General features: G+C 34.5%; 1 protein-coding gene across 5 annotated transcripts in view; it reads left to right on the top strand.

Annotated features, from left to right (window-relative positions):
* The window catches only part of TTLL11 (tubulin tyrosine ligase like 11), a 274,372-nt gene that overhangs the window by 37,910 nt on the left and 211,387 nt on the right, over window positions 1-25,075 (top strand). For all 5 annotated transcript variants that reach the window (XM_051979567.1, XM_051979566.1, XM_051979571.1 and 2 more), the window contains one exon: window positions 7,191-7,324. In XM_051979567.1, the coding sequence (XP_051835527.1) occupies window positions 7,191-7,324 (134 nt within the window). The remainder of the gene's footprint in view (window positions 1-7,190; window positions 7,325-25,075) is intronic.

Raw genomic sequence — 25,075 nt, 5'->3', positions numbered from 1 at the left:
GGTTTAATTTCACTATGAAAACAGACAAAAGAATGTAGAAGTCAAAGCGACCCGACAATAAAGAACATCCAGAGTGAAAGCTAGAAGGATAATGGGGAATCATTGAGTTTACTTAGGAGGGAAGTAGCAAACCTATACTTTTTAAAAAATCACTTTGGAAGTGGTGAAAAGGAAGAATGGGAGTGAGAAGAGACTTGGGAGACAATCTAATTAGAAGGCTATTTGTAACAGTCTAGATGATGGCAATCTGAACTAGGGTGATTGCTGTGAGTGAAAAGAACTACTCTAAAACAGGAGTTCTTAACTTTTTTAAATCCCCTTTGACAGTCTGGCAAAACCTGTGGTTCCCTTCTCAAAGTAATGTTGTTAAATGCAGAAAAAATATAACCAGTTACATAGGAAATTAGTAATCAAATTATTTTAAAATAAGCTTACAAACCCCAGGCTAAGAATTCTTATTCTAGAGAAAGTAATTACATGATTTGATAACTGTTTGGATAAATGTCATATGAGAGTCAGAGGAATTAAGAATGACATTAAGTTGTGGACCTAGATGACTGAAAGGATGGTAGTACCTTGACAGTGAAAGGGAAATTTAAAAGAGGAGTGAGTTTTAGGAAAAAGACAATTTCTTTTTTTGGACATACTGTTATTTTCTCCTGGTTGGGTTTAGCAGTGAAAGAGGCAGATAATAGGAATAAGCCAGAGTTGGGATCGTAAGGTGTGATAAGTGATAGGACAAGAATAAAGAATTCAAGAGTAGAGAATAGTATAATATTGAACTGGCTTCAACGAGGGTTTGAAGCTTTGGGAAGTTAGGAAAGTATAATTAGAGCATGGGTAATGGTTTGAGATAGCATGGTGGAAAAGAGAGATTGGAAGTCATGGTTATAGAATAGGTTTAGTAAGAATTAGGGCATAGAGAGAGATGGAAAAATAAAAGATTAGGTTTGGAAAAAAGAAATTTGAAGTTTTTTAAATGGAAGATCATAGATTTAGATTTGAAAGGGATCCCAGAGATCGTCTAACCATGCCATTTTACAGATTAGAAAACTGGGGTCTTAGAAAGGTTGTTTCCAAGATCACATAGGTTACCAAGGTCACAATTTAGTTCCTCTAAGCTCCAAATCCTGAAGTCTTTCCACCTGATTGCCACTAACTGTGAGACTAAAGGCAAGTCACTTAACTTTTTCCAGGTTCTTTAACTTATTTTCCATACTTATCAAATTTTCCAGATGGCAAAATGTGTCCTTATCTTTTTTTTTTTTTTAATTGTGAGGATCAAATGAGATAACATATGTAGTATTTTGCAAACTTGAAAGTGACATAAACACTTTAACTTTTGGTCCCATTATCCTTTTTTATGATGATTTCTATACTTATCTTTTCCTTGATAAGATCATAATCTCTTTGAAAACAATGTACGTATCTTTCTACCTAGTGCCTTGTACACCTAGCAAGTACTTAGAATGTCCATTGGCATAATTCGAAAGAGGCTGAATTTGGGGTCAAGAGGAACCTGGGTTTGAATTCTTCCTCCAATATTTTTTAGTTATGTGAACATGGAGAATAATTCAAACTTTTTCAATTTCATTTCTCTCATCTGTAAAATAGGAACAATAACATCTTATTGATTATGAGGAACAAGTGAAAATAATGTCTATCAAGTACTTTTTGGATCTTAGAGTAATATACAAATATGATTATGATTTATTGTTTTCATTATTATTTTTTTAATTGAATTTTTGTTTTATTCCCACTGGAAAAAAACACAGCTTCTCTAAATCTCAGTTTTATCACTTGTAATTGAGGAGCTTAGATTATGAGGTAAGCTCTCTCTCTCAACTCTTAACATTCTGATTCTATATCTTTTCTACTCATGGTATAATGTTGGGTCTCTTTGTTAATATTGCTTTTGATCAAAAAAGATTTTGAGATTTTTAACAAAACATCAAGTTTTGGGAATCATAAATTAAACTAACAAAGTGGTTTTACTGGATAAACTGGCCCAGAAAACCTTAATTTTGTTTAATTCACTTTTAACAGTACTGACTGTTTAGCTTCTGAGGCTATTTATTTCTGTTTCTCGAAACTTCTATTTTAATTGGGGGGAAGGGAAGTAGTTATCTATTGGATTATACTCTAGTTTCTTATAAAATCTCAGAGCAGTTTCCTCAGTGAGTTGTCTCTATTATTGGACAATTAGAGTTCAGCTTATTATAGCCACCCTATCTTTTTAAGCTCTTGATTTCTTACTTAATCCTTTCTGATAGTCTTAAAAAGAAGAGCTTAGAACTGATGTATTACCTGTCAGATTGGCTAGAATGACAGGGAAAGATAATGCGGAATGTTGGAGGGGATGTGGGAAAACAGGGACACTGATACATTGTTGGTGGAATTGTGAACACATCCAGCCATTCTGGAGAGCAATTTGGAACTGTGCTCCAAAAGTTATCAAACTGTGCATACCCTTTGATCCAGCAGTGTTTCTAAGATACTAAAGAAATACTAAAGAGATACTTAAGAAGGGAAAGGGACCTGTATGTGCCAAAATGTTTGTGGCAGCCCTGTTTGTAGTGGCTAGAAACTGGAAAATGAATGGATGCCCATCAATTGGAGAATGGTTAAGTAAATTGTGGGTATATAAATGTTATGGAATATTATTGTTCTGTAAGGAATGACCAGCAGGATGAATACAGAGAGGACTGGAGAGACTTACATGAACTGATGCTGAATGAAATGAGCAGAACCAGGAGATCATTATATACCTCAACAACGATACTGTTTGAGGATGTATTCTGATGGAAGTGGATCTCTTCGATAAAGAGATCTAATTCAGTTTCAATTGATCAAGGATGGACAGAAGCAGCTACACCCAAAGAAAGAACACTGGGAAATGAATATAAACTGCTTGCATATTTGTTTTTCTTCCCAGGTTATTTTTACCTTCTGAATCCAATTTTCCCTGTGCAACAAGAGAACTGTTCGGTTCTGCACACATATATTGTATCTAGGATATACTGTAACCTCTTTAACATGTAAAGGACTGCTTGCCATCTGGGGGAGGGGGTGGAGGGAGCGAGGGGAAAAATCAGAACAGAAGTGAGTGTAAGGGATAATGTTATAAAAAATTACCCAGGCATGGGTTCTGTCAATAAAAAGTTATTTAAAAATAAAATAAAAAAATAAAAAAAAAAGAACTGATGCATTAACAACTCTAAGCTCTGCTTTTCAGATATATTGCTTTGGTATATTATGCTATAGGAGTCAAGAAATCCATGTGTTAAAAACTTCATATTCTCAATTCGCTTTTTGCTGCCAGGGCTTAGAAACTTGTGGTGTGACTTTGGTCAAATAATTTCACTTCTGTGGACCTTAGTTTTCTTATCTATAAAAATAGATGGTTGGAATAGAAGTATGATATCTCTGATGACACTTCCAGCATTGAACAGAAATTCTGATTTATATTCTATGTATTTTATATATTTCCAACATGGCAGCGTATTGTAATGGAAAAAAAGGACCTGATTTGGAGTTGAAAGAGACACTTGGATTCCAGGATCTCCTACTTAATAGTTTTGCAATATGGATAGTCATTTAATCTCTCTGAGACTTAGTTTCCTAATTTATAAAGCAAGAATTTTATATACTTATTTTATATTTCATATGCTTATCTAAGAGAATTTTTGTGGGGTATATGAGTTAATTGATATAAATCACTCTGTAGATCTTAAAGTGTTCTATAAATGTTAGCTCATTCTGTAGAAGCAACTTGGCACAGTGGCTAGAGGACCAATATCAAAATGAGGTAAACCAGAATTCAAATTACACTTTTAACATATGATAGCTATATAGACCTGGGCAAGTCATTTGTTATCTAAATTCTTTGGGTAATATTCTTTTTTTTTTTTCTCGATAGCATTTTATTTTTCCAAATATATATAAAGATAGTCTTCAACATTCATTTCTGCAAGACTTTGTGCTCAAAATTTTTTCTTCTCTCTCTCTTCTTCTCTCCCCTCCCCAAGACAGCTAACAATCTGATATAAACTAAATATGTGCAATCCTTTCAACATATTTCATATTTGTCATGTTGTGCACGAAAAATCAGATCAAAAGGGAAAAAGTCATTAGAAAGAAAAAGCAAACAAACCAAAAAAGGTGAAAATGCCATCCACATTCAGTTTCCAAAGTTCTCTTTTTGGATGTGGACAGCATTTTCCATCGGAATTGCCTTGAAACACTGCCTTGTTGAAAAGAGCCAAGTCCACCACAGTTGATCATTACATAATCTTGTTGCTGTGTATAATGTTTTCTTGGTTCTGCTTACTTCCCTCAGCATATAAGTTCTTATAAGTTCATATAAGTCTTTCCAGGCTTTTCTGAAATTAGCCTGCTCATCATTTCTTATAGAACAATAGAACAATATGAGAACACTCATATACCATAATTTATTCTGCTATTCCCCAACTGATGGAAATCCACTCAATTTCCAGTTCTTTGCCACCACAAAAAGAACTGATACAAACATTTTTGAAAATGTGGGTCCTTTCCCTTCTTTTATGATCTCTTTGACATACAGATCCATTTAGAGACTCTGCTGGATCAAAAGTTATGCACAGTTGCATAGCCCTTTGGGCATAGTTCTAAATTGCTTTTCAGGCATAGTTCTAAATTGTTCTCTGGAATGGCTGGCTCATTTCACATTTCTACCAACAATGCTTTAGTGTCTCTAGGTAGTATTCTAAGAGAATAAATTGTAAAGAATTCTTAGCAGAAGGAGTTTCCTTTCTTAGAAGATTCCCTAAACAAGTGAAGTTACATGTCTTGTTTTTTATGGCTATTATTTTATTTTAGCATTCAATGTTTCTTCCACATTTAATAAGTTTAGGTACATCTTATTAATTTAGACTTTAGACTTCATTCATTTGGAATTTAACATAATTTTGATTTGTCACTACTTTTGAAGCATTGAAATTTAATTATTTAATAATTTTTAAGGAATTGAAATTTAATTCTTATAAATTATTAGGGCAAATGCATTCAAGTGTCATATACTTGACTCTCAAAATCTTTAAGCTTCCTTTGTAATTACACATTTTATTAACGATATTTTCCCCCATATCCAAGGAAGATAAAATTATTTAGAATGGTTTGGTGTTGGTGTATCCTATCCTATTTAGTACTTCTATAATTTACTCAGGAAATATGATAAATGCAAAATTTTCTTAAATATCTCTGTGCTAAGTATAGATTGTGGGAATTATTACTCTCAACTCAGTTCAGTTCATTGACTTTTTATTAAGCATCAGCTATGTGCAAAGCACTGTCCTAGAGATTGGAGAAAATATTCGCAAAGATGAATAACTATAGATCTAGACATTCTATAAGCCCTAGCCTTATAGTTTGTTAGAAGAGATAGGACATATACTACCAAAATATAATAATAGAGCATGCCAAATGCATAAAAGTAATATAAACAAAGTGCTACTTTGAATCCAAAGAAGGAAACATCATTTTTAACTGAGAGAAATAAGGAGAGATTTCTTGGAAGATATTATATTTGAAAATTTTGAAGAATGGATAAGATTTCAGTAGGTAGGAAACTGAACTGGAAGAGCTCAAGAAAAATATATTCCAAGATAGATGATTTCATAAATCTGACTCTTAGGTATACTCTACCTTTACCGTGGTGGTGGGCTACTTCCTTTTATGTTTCCATCCCTGGTGGTGGTGATGGTGGTAGTACTCATGCACTCCAAAGACATTGGGCCCTGTCATTCACTGTGCCAGTGAACCATTAGGACTTTCAAACTCTTTCCTTCTGCCCTGTATGTATCATTTTCTTCAGTTAAAGTGTTGGCTCCTTGAGAACAGAGATTTTCTTTTTTTCTATTTGTATCCCAAACACAGCACAACACTTGGTATATATATATTAAGCACATAATAAAAGCTTTTTCATTTATTTGTCTCCATTTGAATATCCCATTAGCATTTTGAACCCAACACATCCAAACAACTCATTTTCTCTTCCCTCAAATTCTTCCCTCTTAAAAATGTCTCTTATTTTTGTTAAGGGCAACCCCATCCTTCCAGTCTCTCATGTTTGTAACCTTGAAATCATCATCAATTCTTTATTCCTCATCCCCAGTGGTTAAGTCTTATTGACTCTTAACTTCACAATATATCTTAAATTCACTCCATTCTCTTCACTCATACCATTGTTTTGTCTTGCCGGGAATATTGCAATAATTTCCTAAATGGCTTCCCTCCTTCCAAACTCTCTTCTTAACAATCCAATCTCTACACAGCTGCCAAATTTATATTCTTAAAGCACAGGTCTGATCATACCATTCAAAAAACTCTAGGGTTTTCATTTTGTTTCTAGAATACAATATTAAACTCTTATATTTAGCTTTTCAAACTCTTTGTATTCTGGTGCCAGGCTGCCTTTCCAGGCTTATTGCATGTCATTTCTATGTTCTGGTAACACCTATTTGCCATTAACTATGCATACATACTGTTCCATCTCTTGTTTTTGTGCTTTTGCCTGGAATACAATTCTTCCTTATGTCTGCAGCTTAGTATTCCTGGCTTTCTGTAAAGCTCAACTCAAATACCATATCCTACTTGAAGCCCATCCTGAGCCTGTTAGTTGCTAGCAATCTTTCTATAGAAATTATTTTATAAATATTTTATATTAATTTTGTTTTCATTAGCATTCATACTTTTTGAGAGAGGGACTGTTTAAGTTTTGTCTTTGTACCCCCAATATAGAGTGTAGTATCTGGCACAGTGTAGGTGCTTAATAAATGCTTGCTAACATAGATAAAATAAAATGAAGCCCTTCATTCTAGTTTTCAGGAACAATGCTAAATACAATTCTTGCTTTAAGATGAGCCATTTTTTTAATGATATGAGAAAGATACTTTTATTGTCTTTAGTTTTCCATGATCTTTTTCATCTTTGTAAGCAATGCTATCATCAGATTCATTTTTTCCTTAATTCTACTTAAAAAATAATATGTTGGATGGAGGACTTTATAGGGTAAGTCACAGAACAGTGACATATAAAAAACTTTACATTGTATTTTTTAACATTCTATATTCTCAGGTCTAACATTCTATGATATAGAAACCCCACAATGCTACATTTTCAGTGTTCTTTTTCTTCCTTTCTCCTCCTACCAGGCATGACAGAAATGGTGCGGAAAATTACTCTGAGCCGAGCTGTGAGAATCATGCAAGATCTCTTTCCTGAAGAATACAACTTCTATCCTCGCTCATGGATTTTGCCTGATGAATTTCAACTATTTGTTACTCAGGTAGATCCTTTTCTGAGGATATTCCAATGTTAAGAGTCATGGCTCATATTTATATCTATGACAATTTTGGTAACAATTATTAATACAAGGTAGTGCTTTAAAACCATCTTTGCATGCATTTTCAAACAGATAATTGGTCCAGTAAACATTTATTTAATACATACTATGGATGTATGTATTAGACGTATGTGAAATACATGTAGCTGGGAACCAGTGGAGATACAAGGATAAATAGGACCTGACCCTTACCCTCAAGAAGGTTCTAGTCTAGTAATGGAGTTAAGGCATGAATATAGGTAAACGCCACATAAATTTAAACATGAGCAGGAAACTTGTAATTAATTAGACTTGAGGTCAAGTTTTACTTCAGTGCTTAGTAGTTGTGTGACACAGATAAGTCTTGTAACATCTCTGAGCTTCAGTTTCTTAATGCAAGTATCATCCTCTTTGTATAGATGGGAAAACTGATTCCCAAAGAAGTTCCATGAATTTCTGAAAGTCAAAATAATCAAAGTTAAAGATCAAATCCATGTCTGCTGACTCCACTGCACTGCTCACTGTACTCTACTGCCCTATATAGAAATATATAAATGTAGGGTTGAAAAGAGAAAATAGAGCCAAAAGACCTGCAATTCAAATTCTGGTTCTTTCATAAACCTTGGTCATATCATTTAATTTCTCTGAATAATAGCTGTCTCATCTGTAAAATAATCTGTACCTTGATGACCTTTTTCCTGCTCTAAATCTGTTATCTCTACTGTGGGGCTTGGAGACACTTCTGGAAGTGGTTCCAAATATAAGCGATTCAGTGTGGGTCATAGCAGCTGTGGTACAAAAGAGTGCTGGACCTAGGGCCTCTTCCTGCATGGCTACTAACTGGCTAAGGTATCCTAAACAAGTTGTTTAGCTTTTTTGGGTCTCAAGTCTTTCATCAACAAGATGAAGGAATTGAAGTAAATGCTTCCTATAGTCTATCTCATCTTTGAAGTTCTATGATTCTGTGTTCTAGCATTCTAGCATGTTGTAAGATCCCTGTCAGTTTTGCCATTCTATGATTGTATTCTCAAATTCTATATTCTAAAGTTGTTTCCAGCTTTTAAGTATTCTAATATGCTATGTTTTGATGTTTGGAATTCTATGTCCAAATATTCTTTGTTCAAAACATATCAATTTTATCATCTGTAAAATGGGCATGATACTAACTCATGAGAGCTTTGGAATGCTAAGTTCTAACATTCTATACTTTAAGGTCTCAAATATTGCTAAAATTCTGTGGACTTGTGGCATTTTGGATAGTCTTTTAATAGGATTTATCTATTTTATGGATCAGTTTCCAAAACATTGACATAAATTGTTTTTCTGTTTTGCTCTATAATTTTTTGTGTATATTTGATGTGTCTTACTGTGTTAAATTATTCAAAAATTTTGATAAAATCATTTCTTAACCATCATTAAAATTGAAGGTGACTTAGAAATGTTAATTGTCATAGTTACTGCATATTATTTCTATGACTTTTACATGGAAACATCCAACTTCCTTCTCTTACTTTCTTTGTCTTTAGGTATCATTTATTGCCTTAGAATTGCCTTAGAATCAGAGCTCAACACATTCATTTCTGTACCATTTTTTTCTTCTTGAGCCAGTAGAAAAATCTCACCTTTAACTGTATATCCTTTGCATATTTCTATAACAGATCAAGCTAATGTCACAGCTAGCATTAAATTAATGAGTATTTATGAAGTATTTCTTGTGAAGCAGGCTCACTATGCTAAGTGCTAGTAATACTCCCCTCCCGCCCCAAAAAGGGCAAAAATCAATCTCTGCTCTCAAGGAGCATACGCAGGGTTCCTCAAACTTTTTAAAAAGGAGGCTAGTTCACTGTCCCACAGACTGTTGAAGGGCCGGATTATAGTTAAAAACAAAAACTTTGTTTTGTGGGCCTTTAAATAAAGAAACTTCATAACCCTGGGTGAGGGGGATAAACGTCCTCAGCTGTCGCATCTGGCTCACAGGCTGTAGTTTGAGGACCCCTGGCTCAGTGGAAGAGAGAACATGCAAGCAATTATGTACAAAGAAGATATATGTAAATTGAGATACTCTTAGAGGAAAGGCTCTAAAATTGAAGACTGGAAAAGGTTTCTTGTAGAAGGTAGGATTTTTGTTGAGACTTGGAGAAAGCCAGGGAAGTCAGGAGGAGAAAATAGGAAGGGGAAAAAATTCCAGATTAGGAGGCAGCCAATACCTTGAGATAGGAGAGAGTGGCTCTTACTCTAGAAACAACAAATAGGAAAGTAGTACTGCTACATTGAGTGCTGAGATCAGAGTCTGAGGGGAGTTGAATGTAAAACTGGAAAAATAGGAAGGGGCAAAATTATGAAGGGCTTTTAAAACCAATCAGGATTTAATATTTGCTCCTGGAAGCATTAGGGAGCCACTGAAATAAGAGGATAGGAAATAGGGATTGTGTCATGGTCAGATCGGTGATTTAGAAGATCAATTTGGCAGCTAAGATGAGAATGAACTGGAGTAGAGAGAGATTTGAGGTAAGGAAATTAATGAGGAAGCAGAAGAGGGAAGAGAATAAATAGATAGATATCGATAAATATACATATATATGAGCATATACATACACTCATGATATTATGAAATGACAGGACTTGACAATTATTTGGTTGTAGGAGGAGTGAGTTGAGGATAACACCAAGGTTTTGAGTTTGGGTGAATGGCAGGATGATGATACATTCAACAATAATAAGAAAGTTAGAAAGAAGGTATGGGGTTTAGAGAGAAAGATAAGTTCAGTTTTAGATATGTTGAGTTTAAGATGTTTCTATGGCATCCACTTTAAGATGTGAAATAGGCAGTTGGAGATATGTGACTGGAGACCCGAAGAAAGGTAGACCTAAATGAATTGATCTTAGAATTCACTATATAGAGAATTGAATTCATGGGAGCTGTTGAGGCCACCAAGTGATGTAAAATAAAGGGACATGAAAATAGGGCCATGGGAACATCCCTGTTAGCAAGTGTGGCTTAGGTGAAGATCCAGAAAAAGCTACAAACCTGGGTCTATCTTGATCCTAAGTCGAATATTCTTTCTTCTATAATAATGATATTAGAGGTAGTAAATGACAAATTTTAAGGAAAAACTTTATACTCCAGCCAAACTGGAATTATCTCATCTACTCTTCTCCCACCTCTATAGCAGGAATAGATCTTCCTCCCTCCTCCATCTTCACTTGTTGAATTTTTTTTTTAACAGCTCAGATCATGAGCCACTTTTTCCATAAAGTATTATTTGACTCCTTTCTGGTGGATGGGATTTCTCAAGCATTTTGCCTAGGCTGCTCCTTTGTGCCTATCAAATTATTTTATATCCTCATAATAATTTGTATTAAATTCTTTGAGGTTAAAGACTAGGACATTTTTTTATTTTTCATTCCCAGAAGTCACTTCAGGGCTTTGTATATAATGAGGACTTCATCAATGTTATTGAATTATGTTAAAATGAATCAAAGTCTGGAAAAGATTGTCACAGTTTTACATTTGTTTAATGGAAAAACCAGTCAAATTTTAAGTCAGAATTACTGGTCTCTATCTCTAAACAAGCAAAATGATAATTTAGCTTTTATTTGAAGATTTGCAGGGATGGCATTATCCATTCATTATTCACTATGTTCTGGCCCTTTCCATGTTTTAATGGCTCCAGTTAGAAAGTTTTCCTTACATGGAATAAAAACTTGTTTCCCTAAGATTGATATCTAGAACTTCTAGCTCTGCCTGTCCTCTAGGGCTACAAAGAATAAGTCATAGTCTTCCTCAATGCAATAAAACTTTTAAACACTTAACTAATTTCTAAAGGTCTTTAGAAGCTCAGGAGCCTGCAACTACTATTGCTTTGGTGATGGTATTTTCAGAGTGTCATTATGGTAGAGATTAGGGCCTGGGGATTCAAGTCCGGAGACCTGGGTTATAATCCTAGCTCTCTCTTGCTATGGAAAGTTCATTGGATTCAGTTTCCTTTTTAGTAGGAGTTTCGCCCTACTTTTCGCCTTTCTTTTATGTGCTGTCTTCGTGGAATGTAAGCTCCTTGAGGGCAGGAGCTGTTTTTCTCCTTGTATTTGTATTTTCAATGCTTAGCACAGTGGCTAGCATATAGTAAGTACTTAATATTTATTTGTTGATTTGATTTGATTTCTAATATTCTATAAAGAAATATCTTTCAAATATATCTACAAAGAATGTATGTCATGCATGAGTTGGAGCAATTAAGTGAAGCTCTCAAGGGTGAGGTGGCATGACACAGGGGGTAGAGCCAGTTTTGGAGCCAGAATGATCTGGATTCAAGTCCTATCTCTGATACATTTTGGCTGTGCAACTGGGAAAGTTACTCAACTCTGACTACTGGACATAGTATCCTCACCAGGAAGTTAAGTTATACCAGTGAAATCACATCTACTTCTTGTTCCTGACATGAGTAAATTCAAAATAATACATAGGTTTCAATTGTACGATTTTTTGGTCAAGACTTGAGTAAATTATGATATCTTATGCTATTTTAGCATTTGATGTTTCCCTCTCTTACAAGAAATTAGTATTGCATTTATTTTGGGGATAAAAATGAGAAATTCACCATCTCCTGTTATCAGTTTGAGAAAGTGCTACCCACATGTGATCAGCAGGTGGCACCAGGGATAAATACAGAGCTTTCTCAGTGGAAAATTTTTTGAAGATGAAATTTTAGCAGATGGCTAATAAAAAAAAATCTTTGGCATTGATTTTACATATGGTCTTCCATCTGGATATTTGAGGAAAGTACAGTTTTTGTTATCAAAACAGTATATATTATGGTGAAGGAGTTTGTATTTGAAATAATTTCTTTTGAGAAGAAGCAATATGATTTATAAGAAAAAGCTCTGGACTGGGAGTTGAAAAGCTTAGTTCTAGTGCTACTCTCTGCCCTTTAATCACTATGTGATCTCTGTGACCTTAGGTTCCTGGGCAAGTCACTTAACTCTCTGGGTCTAAGTATATCTATCTATCTATAAATAGATACATATATATATAAAGTAAGAATGTTCAAATTCTCAAGATTACTTCTGGATCAGATATATAATGAGGAAAATAAAAGACTAAAGGTGGTGAATTTAGGGAATTACAGATATGAAAGGTTTGTTCCCAACCTATCAACAGAGATGCTGCAAGAGCTATAGCATCTTTTTTCCATCTGTTTAGGATTTTGTTTCCTGTACTTCCAGAAATAGAGCTTCACCTCCTGCATAGATATTTCACACTATACATAGGGCTTTTGCTTAGCTCAATATGTTTAGTGGAAAATGATATCTGAAACTTGAAAAGTCAGTTCTTTCTTTAAAAACCCATTTATGTTCAATGAACAATTATAGCCAATCATTATTAGTTACCTCTTTTGTTGATGACTTTGTTCTAGGTGCTGTGTAGGATAAAGAGAAAAATAAGATGTGCTTCCTTTCTTTACAAATCTTATAGTAGGAAAAATGGGAAAAATAAGATACCAGAATTTTGATGCATAGAAGAGGTACAAAATAAGTACCATAAGAGTTCCTTTGGAGGAGTATTTACTTCCAACTATAAGGGGGAGAGAAAAGGAGGGGAGATAATTTATTCAAATGTTCCTTTTAAAAAAGGTTTCTGTGAAGCATAATTTTTAAGTAGAATGACAATTGGATAGGAAAGAAAGAGATCTGGATTCTTGTCCTCACTCTCCCAAGAAGCTTATGTGACTATCCCCCTTCTTGACCTCCTGTTTACTTATCTATCAAAATGGGCAGGTTGAAGGACAGCCAGATGTGTGTTTGACAATGTCACTTAACCATGATTGCCTTCTCTCCTCTCCTCCCCAAAATGATGAGCAGGTTGGAATAGGTAATTTATAACATGCTTCCAGCTCTTAACATTCTCATTTTCTTATTCTAACATTCTCATGATCTAAGTTTTCTTTTACCTTTAACATTCTTTTTTTTTTTTTCTCAAAAATCCTTTCAGCTCTAAAAGTTTTTAATTCTGGGATGTTTGTCTTTTGTTTGTAACTTCTTCCAGAGAGCCTTATGTCAAAATTATGTTGGCAAAAATTTCCACTGCCAGGGTTTATTTGTGCAAGGGTCAGCATGTAATCAATCATCTTCATCCTTAAAGCCTAGATCAGTAGTGCCTGAGGCTAGTGAAGTAGTAGATAATGAAGGCTAAAACAAAGCACTGCCTGTATTGAGAGTTGTGGTTCAAGAAAAGACTGTGGGAATCTTTGGGCAAATGAAATCTCTCAAAGTCTTCTCTGCATAATATGGAAATCTCTTCTCTGGAGAGTAGCTAGCCTGCATCTCAGCTCAAGACAGGAAAATCATTCCCAACCATTCTGTCTGTAGAGCCAAAGAATTGCAGGCTAAGCTAGAAGGGTTCTCACAGTTCAACTAGTTAAATCCTAATCAGAAGCAAGAATTGACAGATTCCTTGACAAATTGACATCCTTGACAAATGGTCATTCAGTGTCTGCTTGAAACCACCCAGTGATGAGACTGCCTAGTAAAAATACCCAACAAAACGGTCTATTCCATTATCAGAAACCTCTGTTAGGAGGTTCTTCTGTATGTTAAGCCAATATCTACCTTTCTGTAACATAAAGGACAATAGGATCATAGATAGAGAAATGGAAGGGATTTTAGAGGTTATCTAGTCTCTCTTTCATTTTACAGAGCAAGTAAAGAGCAGTTAAATGGCTTATCCAGATAACATAGGTAACATAAGTAGCAGGGTTTGAATTTGAACTCAGGTCCCTTTATTCCAAATCCATAGCCCTTTCCTTTGTACAGCTTCCTCTTTACCGTTGTGCCCTAATTTTCTCCTTTGGGACCATTAAGGTTTTTTATTTTCCAGGCTAAACATATTCCGTTCCCTCAACTGACCTTCATATGGCATGATTTCTAATCCCCCCTCAAGTGTGCTCATCTTTCTTTGTATATATTCCATTTGTCAATGTCCCACTTATGTGACATCCAGAATGGGACACAGTATTCTAGATGGAGTTTGATTAGGTCAAAGGATAGTGGGAATATTTTTGTCATTCTGTACACTATATTACTATATGTGAAGCCTAAGGTTATATTATTGTATGTGTGTGTGCCTACATGTCAAATTGATTTTGAGCTCATACTGAATTTGTAGTCCATTGAAATTCTCAGGTTTTTTTTTTTTTTCACATGAGCATCTATATCTCTAGGTTTATATTTCTTTGATCAAAGCTATTTTTTTTTTAAAGAAGAACTAGTTTACAAGTTTTCTTTTAAAAATATACTCATGCCTGGAATGCTCTCCCACTCAACCATCAATTCTTGGCTTCCTTTAAGATTTACTCAAGGGCTACCTCCAAAAGGTCTTTCCTAGTTCTGTCAATTATTAGTGCTGTCTCCTCTAAGATTATCTTCCATCTATTATGAATTTAACTTGTATGTTCTGATTTGTTGTGTTTTCCCCATTAGAGTGTAAGCCATTTGAGGATGGTATTGGTTTTTTACTTTTTATTTATATTTCTATCACTTAGCATAATAAATGCTTGTTAATTAATTGATTGGCCCCAGGAAACAAAACTAGGATTCATCAGTAGAAATGCATGGAATAAGATTTTGACTGATTAATGAGAAACTTCATGGATTGCTTGCTATCTGGGGGAGGAGGGGGTAGAGGGAGGGAGGGGAAAAATCGGAACAGAAGTGAATGCAAGGGATAATGTTGTAAAAAATTACCCTGGCATGAGTTCTATCAATAAAAAGTTATTAAAAAAAAAAAAAGAAACTTCATGGGTAGAAAAGCTGTTCTATGTAGTGAATTGTTCTGCATCACCAGAAATATTCAGTCAATGGATGGACGGCTAATTGTCAGGTATGTGGTGCCCTCTGAAATCTTCTTTCATTGAGACTATGATTTTGTGTATTTGTTTAGGAATGATTTTGTTGACTTGAACACATGATTTTAAAGGTCAGGAAAACTTTGCCTTTCTAGAGTGATAAATAACGTAATCTTAACAACCAGCATTATTTATGTCAGAGTTTTACTGTTACAGAAAATATATCATTTCATTTAATCCTTACAAATCTGTGAGGTATTCAGGGCAGTTATACTTATTTGATCTATGAGGAAATAGAAGCTCAGAAAAGTGAAAGGAAAATAGCAAAGAATATGAGTAGGCCCAATGGAGGGGGGGGAGTACTTCCAGCATGACAGATTTTTAAAATTTAACTTTTTTGAGTTACATTTTAAATTCCAGAATTTCTCCCTACCTTCTTTCCCACTCCACACTGAAGAAGACCATCATTTGACACAGATATATAAATATGTGTAAAACTATACTAGGCATACTTCTATTTCTCAGTTCTTTCTCTGGAGGTGCTTAGCATCTATCTTCATAGGTCCTTTATGGTTGATTTGAGTGTTTATAATACTTAAAGTAGGTAGTTCAAAGTTTTCGTCAACAGTATTGATGTAATGTATACTGTATACATTTTCTTCTGCTCATTTCACTCTTCATTATTTTATGCAAGTCTTTCCATATTTTTTTAAAATCATCCTGCTCATCATTTCTTACGGCACAACAATATTCCCTCAAAATCATGTACCTCAACTTATTTAGCCATTTCCCAATTGGTAGTCATTTCCTCAAATTCTAGTTCTTTGCTACTGCAAAGAGAACTACTAGAAATATTTTAGAACTTAGAGGTTGTTTTTCTTTTTTCCTCATTACTTTGGGAAACAGATCTAATAGAATTCTGGGTCAAAAGGTATAAGTAGTTTCATAACTTTTGGGGAATAATCCCAAATTGGTCTGCAAAGTAGTTGGATCAATTTGCAGCTCTACCAACAGTATGTTATTGTCCCAGTTTTTTCACATCATCTCAAATATTTGTCATTTTCCCTTTCTATCTTTATTGACACTCTGATAGATGTGAGATGATATCTCAAAGTTGTTTTAATTTGCATTTTTCTAATCAATAGTGATTTAGAACATTTTTCATATGACTATATAGTTTTCATTTCTTCATAGAAAAACTGTCTGTTCATATCATATTGCCATTCATCAATTGAAGAATGACCCATGTTCTTATATGAAAGTGGCAAATTTCAACTCAGTCTTGGGAAATTCTCTTTTATAGTCAAAGCTACCCAGCAATGGCATGGACAGCTTTGAAAGGCAGGCAAGCTCCTTGTCTGATAGACTGGATGGTCCCTTCTCCAGTGGGATTGAAAGCAGATTTGTGTTTCAGATAATAGTTAGACTAGATGATATCATTTTGACCTTCTGCTGTTTGTATGGTCCTAGGATTTGCCTAGGGTTACATAGGTAGATAGTAAGTGGCAGAGCTAAGAATTGACCCCAGATTTTCTGACCCCCAAATCTATTATTTCTCCTATTTCATAAATACAGGTTATGTTTCATTTCTTCAATTCTATAGGTTTTTTAAAGTTCTTAATGATTTTTATTGTAGTCAAGTATCTTCTTTATTGAAGTAGAGATGTCTAAGAGGGATACTATAAATCCCATGTGAGGAAAAAGTTATTCATGACTTAGATATTCATTTCTGAGGCAAATTATGAAAATGGGTCAGTCATCTTCCCTACCAAAGAAATGGAAAAATTGTTTAAACCCTGCTTTCAGTCTCCTTGCTGTCTAATAACTTCTCAGGAATCTAATGAAAGCAAGAACTGAAGCAAACATCCAAATATACAAAGGTATTGTAGTGAAATATACTAGAACAGACATTTTTCTCTTATCCCTTCTTCTACTAAAAAATACCTCCTTCTCTTTTTACACTGTTCCTGTTATTGTCAATCAATTAAAGATTAATTAAATACCTACTTTGTGCAGAATACTCTGATAGGCAGTGGGACAGAAAAATATTTTGAGGTTAAGTAGAACATGACTTGGAGTCAAGAAAGACCTGGATGTTTTGAATATAGTCTCTTAACAATTGTTAGCTTTATCATCATGATCATGCCATTTTACTTCTCTGACTCTTTTCCCTCATCTTTAATATGGGAATCGCTATACTCTGTATCTTACAATATTGTTGTGAGGAAAGCAAAAATGCTGAGCTTGCAGCTATGAAAGTTGTTCAAGTCCCTGCTTTGTTACTTACTACTTGTGTGATCTTGGATGAGTCATTCAATCTCCCTGGGCATCAGTCTCCTCATCTATAAAATGAAGGAGTTGTGCTAGATGACTGCTAATGTTTATTCAGACTTTAGGTTCCTATGATCCTGTGATTTCATTGATGGGGCATTTCCTCCACTTATGCCAATCACAACTGCATCCATACCTACCCATCTTTTAGAACTCTTCCATGATCCTCCATGTTTTAGTCATGTGGATGGCTAAATTAGCCCAACATACAGGAGACATCCCGCCCTTTCTCTTTATATTGGAAGGATACCAAAGGGTATGGGCTGTTTTACCTTTGCTCTCACCACGTAATCAAACTATCTTTTTAGATGTTTCTTTGATGATACCCTTCATATTGGGTTTCTTTGTAATTCCTTATCTATACTATGTTGCAGTTGGTTCATCGATCATGTGTCTCATTATTGACATCTGAATTATATTCATTTTCAATTTTTTAGAGTAAAATGCTCCATGAATCTCATATATATATTGGAAAAAATTAATATTAAAAAGGATGGAGATTGGCAGGATTAAGTATAGGCCAACATCTTACACTGTAAAGCAGAATAAAGTCAAAATGAGTATGTAATTTAGAAATAAAAGGTGATATCATAAACAAATTTGGGGGCCATGGAATAGTTTACCTGTCAGATATATGGATAATTGAAGAATTTATGACCAAACAAGAAACAGAGAACATTACAGGACATAAAATAGATCATCTTGATTATATTAAATTAGAAAGATTTTGCACAAACAAAACCAATGCAGCCAAGGTTAGATTGGGAAAAAAAATTTTGTAATAAGTTTCTCTAATAAAAGCCTCATTTCTCAAATATGTAGAAAATTAAATCAAAATTATAAGAACATGAGTTCATTTCCCAATTGATAAATGGTGAAAGGATAGGAACATGTAGTTTTCAAAAGAAAAACTCAAAGCTATCATAGTCATATGAAAAAATGCTTTAAATTACTATTGATGAAAGAAGTACAAAATTTAAACAACTCTGAGGTATCACTTAATTCCTATTAGATTGGCTAATGTGACAAAAAAGGAAAATGACAAATATTGGAGGGAATGTAGAAAAATAGGGATATTAATGCATTCTTGATGGAGTTGTGAACTAATCCAAACAATTTGGAGAGCAATTTGAAACTATGCCCAAAGGGCTATAAAACCATACATACCCTTTGCAGTGTCATTATTGGGTCTGTATCCCAAATATATCAAAGAAAAAAGAAAATATCCTATTTTTTAGCTTTATATATATATATTTTTAAATAATTATAACTTTTTATTCACAGAACTCATGCCTGGGTAATTTTTTACAACATTATCCCTTGCACTCACTTCTGTTCTGATTTTTCCCCTCCCTCCCTCCACCCCCTCCCCCAGATGGTAAGCAGTCCTACACATGTTAAATATGTCACAGTATTTCCTAGATACATTATATGTGTGCAGAACCGAATGGTTCTCTTGTTGTACAGAAAGAGTTGGATTTAGAAGGTAAAAATAACCCGAGAAGAGAAACAAAAATGCAAACAGTTTACATTCATTTCCCAGTGTTCTTTCTTTGGGTGTAGCTGCTTCTGTCCATCATTGATCAATTGAAACTGAGTTAGATCTTTTCTTTATCGAAGAGATCCACTTCCATCAGAATACATCCTCATCGTTGCTGAGGTATATAATGATCTCCTGGTTCTGCTCATTTCACTTAGCATCAGTTCATTTAAGTCTCTCCAAGCCTCTCTGTATTCATCCTGCTGGTCATTTCTTACAGAACAGTAATATTCCATAACATTCATATACCACAATTTACCCAACCATTCTCCAATTGATGGGCATCCATTCATTTTCCAGTTTCTAGACACTACAAACAGGACAGCCACAAACATTTTGGCACATACAGGTCCCTTTCCCTTCTTTAGTATCTCTTTGGGATATAAGCCCAGTAGTAGCACTGCTGGATCAAAGGGTATGCACAGTTTGATAACTTTTTGGGCATAGTCCCAGATTGCTCTCCAGAATGGTTAGATTCATTCACAACTCCACCAACAATGTATCAGTGTCCCAGTTTTCCCGCATCTCCTCCAACATTCATCATTATTTTTTCCTGTCATCTTAGTCAATAGTCAATCTGACAGGTGTGTAGTGGTGTCTCGGAGTTGTCTTAATTTGCATTTCTCTGATCAATAGTGATTTGGAACACTTTCATATGAGTGGAAATAGTTTCAATTTCATCATCTGAAAATTGTCTATTCATATCCTTTGACCAGAAAATAACATATTTACAAAAGTATTTATAGCAGCTCTTTTTAATGGTGGCAGAATAGGGAATTAAAGGGAATTGAATGGAAACTCAGTTGGAGAATGTCTGAACAAGTGATATATGATTGTGATGGAATACTCTTGTGCTATAAGAAATGATGAGCATGATGGTTTCAAAAAAAACTGGGAAGACTTATAGGAACTAAAGCAAAGCGAAGTAAGCAGATCCCCAAGATACACAGTAAGGATAATTTTGTATTATGATTAACTCTGAATGACTTAGCTGTTCTCAGCAATACAATGAACCAAGATAATCCTGAAGGGCTTATGATGAAAAATACTATCCACTTCCAAAGAAAAAACTGATGGAATCAGAATGAACATGGAAGCATATTTTTAAAAATACTTTATTTTTTCCGTTTGTTTTGTTTTGTTCTGTTTTTTGGTCTGTGTTCTTTTGCAAAACATGGCTTATATGGAAATATTTTTCATAAGTGCACATATTTAATTTATATCAAAATGCTTACCTTTTCAAGCGAGGGAAAGAGGGAAGGAATTTGATACTCAATTTATATAAAATAAATTTAAAATTGTTTCTATATGTAATTGAAAAAAAATAAAAACATTCTTTAAAAAAAGATGGCCCTTTCATGCAAAAAGAAACTTGGGTTATTGGGTTATGAAAGATTTTTTCAATTTCTCATCAGTTTAGCTCCCTTCTTCCTATTTACTTCTGGACCCAATTCATTGTTTATTTGCAATATGTTGTTTAACATATACATCCTGATCAATAAGCTCTCTCTATAAGTTGTCCATTCACCTGTATATTAGCATCTAAAAAACAAGGCATTCTTCATATAGTTTTTCCTGGATGTCTAGAGTTAGGTTAAGTTTATTAGAGTGATTATAATACATTTCATTTAGGAAGTTTTTTTAGGATCATATATACACATATATAGACATGTATGCTCACGTGTGCACACACACATACACACAGATATACGGAAGGAAGTTTGGAGGCCAATTAATCCAACCCTCTTATCTTACAGATGAAGGAGACTTGAAGAGATTATATAACTCACCCAAGAACACAAGTTGTAAGTGACAGAGGTGGTAATCAAAATGAGGTTTTCCAATTCCAAATATCATAGTTTTATTTTTTAAATTTTACTATAGTATTTCCTTCTGGAGATTTGTGCAATCAGCAAAGTTTTATCCATAAGCCACAGTATCTGGAAGATTTCACTATCTTTAGGAAATCCCTTCTTAACTTGTATTTTGTGCTGAATGTCCTCCATCCCATACAGGAAACCAGGACCTACCTGGGCATCTTGCCATCTACTTTGTCAGTACCTCTATTTTCTTCTGCTAGAACAGAAACCTTCCTGATTGATCCTCTAGAGGTCAATTCTCCCTTTTCCCCTCTCCCACTTCTCTTCAGAAATTAATCCATTTCTTTCCAAGATGTTTTTATAAGTAGATGGATGAGTGAAAACTTCTTTAACTCATATATCTTTGTATCTATCTATGTCACCTCAGTCCATGTTTCACATCTTGTCCATTATCAAGAAACTGAGGCATATTTCACATTGGCCCTGACATTCTGTGTGAACCAACTCTGCCATACCTTCCTGTTGGAGTTCAAATGTTGGAGTTCTTGTTTTTCTCAAAACACATCTGGTTTAGCTTAGAGCCCTCCGAACATCTCCAAATCCAAAGGTCTGGTCCTTCAGCCTCTGCCTCTGCTTTCTTCAGCCTCCAACCAGCACAGAGATGGAATGAATCTCTTGTCTCCTTCACTTGGGGCTCGGCTAGCTTTCTGGTGAGTCTTTCAGACCTGCTTGGTCTCAGTGGGGGAAGTGCAGGAGCCCAGCCACCTACCACAGTGGTGTGAGATGAAGATGAATCTGTTGTCCACTGAACTCTCCACTCGTAGCTTTATCCTTTGAAAACTCTTCTTCTGCCACCAGCCAGCCAAATGGAAAATATTCTGCCTTACCTCAGAGAGAGGGCTTCTGGCGTAATTCGGCTGAAATCTCCCAAAGTGCTCTGTGTCTGCACCAGAGTGCTCCTCTCCAATGCAGCTGAACTCTCCTCTGCGACCAGCCAGCCAAGTGGAAAATAATCTCTGGAATAGCTCTCTCTTCACTGGCCTTATATCTGAATCTTCTGAGAGAATGGGATTATGGGTTTTCTCCCATGGTGCTCTCTGGCCCAAAGAGCTTCAAGGGAGGTGTGAACTCACAAAGTTACAAAGTTTACTTTGTGAAGCTGGCATACTTGTGAACTCCAATGAGTAAAGGTGCAAACACAAGCACTGTACTAATTAGTTCTACTTAGTACCTTGTTTCAGGTTCTGCCCAAAACATCTTCTTGTAAGATTAGATCAACTCTAATTAGTTAGCAGTTTGTAAGGATTCCAACATCTTCCACTTTTTATCTTGTGGTTTTAATCTGGGAACAATAATAAAATCGGTACTGGCATCATTACAGGAAAGATATGCCAATTACCATATGATTCTATTCATAATCTTTGTTATATTCCAGAGAAAAAATTCTCTACCTTAACTATAACTTCCCTGTATGTGTTGTATCCTTCTATTAGAATATAAAATACTGGAGGGCAAGAACTGCCTCCTTTTTTGTCTTTGTATCTCCAATACCTAGAATATACTTAATAGATACTTAATAATGCCCCTTTTTTCTTCCTTGTCTTCCTTCCATCCTTCCTCCCTCCCTTCCTTGAATACTTTGGCCAGCATATATCTCCATTTTTATGCCTTACCTAATATTAACCACCAGAGGATAGTAGAACAAGCTTATCTTTATTGCTATATTGGTCAAGGAACTTTGCATAATTTTGACATATGGTAGATGCCTTATTGGAGACTAGTAGGACAACATTTTGTTCTATCAAATCCAGTCTGCTTAATAGTCACCAGATAATAAGCACAGAATGATCCTGTCTTCTCTTTGTCTTTTAATCAATTGTATTATGGTAAAGATGTCTACTTTTGGAATATCATTTGTAAAAACCTTCCTTTTCCTTTTTCATACTCCCATGAAAGATGTCCTTGATTAATGTATAGATTATCTCATAAAAATGTTTCTGTAGATAGTAAAACAGGTATATGAGTCATCAATAACCATAAGTTATTGATGGACTCTTATGTTTGTTTCGGTGTGATTGTGAGGTGAGGTCTTTCAATTTTTTTATGCTTTGGCATCACCTTTTCCAAGCAGTTTAAAGGGGTGTGTTGTTGTTTTAATAAAAATCTTTTTAGATTATTTTGATCTTTTTTCTTTTTGCTTTCTTCCTTCTAGTTTCATCCTTAAAATGGCTTAAATGTCTGCTTAGTTCAGTCAAGCTCTTTTAAAAATTTTTTTCTTCACTGCTTCTTGCAGTTTTATAAGGAGATACTACTTTTATTCTATCATTCTTCTCCGTAAGATTGTTAAATTTAAATTTTATTTTTAAAAAGCATTTATTTTTTCTTCTTCCCTCCCCCTTTAATTGAATAAAAAAAAAAGGAAATGTGTTATAACAAATGTGCACAGTCCAGCAAAGCAAATTCCTATATTTGCCATGTAGGTCTAAAATATATGCCTCATTCTGCATTTTAAATCCATTATATCTCTGGCAGGAGATGTGTAATATCCTTCATCTTCAGTCATCTGTGTCTTTGTCAGTGCATTGATCAAAGTTCTAAGGTCTTTTAAAGTTGTTTTTCTTTATAATGTTGTTATTATATAAATTGTTCTCTGTCTCAGAATGATTTTTCAAATGAATTTATATTCTAAACCTCTGTTACCTTTGGCTGCTTCTTCTTTTTGCTTGACAAGCAAATCAAACATTTGCTGACTAAGGTGGGTTTTAGGTTTTGGGGGGTCACTTTTATGGCAATTACTTCAGTTAGACTTTTGCAGAAAAATGTTGTAATTGATGGTTAAAGTATTTCTTTATCCTTTTCCCATTTTTCAATGTCATTAGCTTGTTTGAGTAGTAGCTGCTTAGTAGATGGAAAACTAACTTAGGAGTTAGGAAGGCCTGAGTTAAAATCCCATCTTGGATAGCAAATCACTTAATTTCTCAGATCTCTAGGCACTTTCTCAGATTATTATGTTATAGAATAATTGTCAATATGCTTTATCCTTGACTAATTCTGTTCTTTGCATTGAAGTCTTATAATATTATATTATGAATTGCTTTAATTTGAAGGATCTTAACTACATTTTGGGGTAGAATTTCTGTTCTCTTTAGAATCTGCAATTAATATCAATATGTAAGCTATAGTTATCTCCAAGGCAGCCTTTTTATTTTTATTTTTTGCAAATATTTGTCATGATGGTTAAATGTCTCATGAAATGAAATTTTTTGTTGCCTTTGGATGTTGAATAAACCAATTTCTCCAACTTCTTATTTTGCCTCTTCAAGACAAATAAAGACTTTATTATTAGAACATGAACTTTTTAAGGGAAACTACTGGGTTTTTGTTGTTGTTGCCCCTCTTTGTATTCCTATCATTTAGTGTCAGGAATGTAGTGGTAGCTGTTTAATAAATGCTTGTTGAATGACTTCAAAGAGAACTTGTGAACCATTAATTTGTCCATTTAGTTGCAATTTCTTTATGTTATTCAATTTTGTTTTATAGCAAGAATGTCAAGATAAATTCTATTTATTTCTCTTTGTACTATAAAATGCCTGTTCATTGGTTATTGAATAAAAATTTTGTATTTAAAAGTACCAACAACTAAGTTAAATTTTGTGTGCACTCTAAAAATTATGAGATTCTTAGTACCAAGAGAGCTCTGGTAAATGCTGACAAATAATGAAAAAAAATGTACAAAAGATTCATATTTAAGTGTAATCTGAATTATTAAAAATTCCTCCACTACTTTCTTTAAAGTGAATCAAAATAAGTCAAACCTTGATTTGTAGGTTTACCAATTTTCAAGACATAAATATTCACATTGAAAATGTAACAATCAACTTCCAAGCCAGTGCATCTTGATTCCAGCATACTTCTACTTAGCCTCCTCTGGAGAAATGCCCCTCCCCATACATAATTGTTATTATAGAAGCAAGGGATGCATAAGATTGAGGACCATTTAATTTTTTTTTCTTTGTTTCCTGAGTTGCTATGGTCAAATAATCCATCTCCCAAGTGGCTTGCTTATTGATGACAAACCACCATCAACTTAGGTAAGTTAGTCCTTGGAATTCAGTCATAGTACATTGCTAGGACCTCACTTGGACCCTTTTCAACTCCATATAGAAGGTGTTTGCCATTTCAC

This window comes from Antechinus flavipes, chromosome 2 (assembly GCF_016432865.1).
Source record: "Antechinus flavipes isolate AdamAnt ecotype Samford, QLD, Australia chromosome 2, AdamAnt_v2, whole genome shotgun sequence".
NCBI classification, from domain to species: Eukaryota; Metazoa; Chordata; class Mammalia; order Dasyuromorphia; family Dasyuridae; genus Antechinus; species Antechinus flavipes.
The sequence above is the reverse complement of the archived record's forward strand: the minus strand, read 5'-3'. Positions and strand labels throughout refer to the sequence as shown.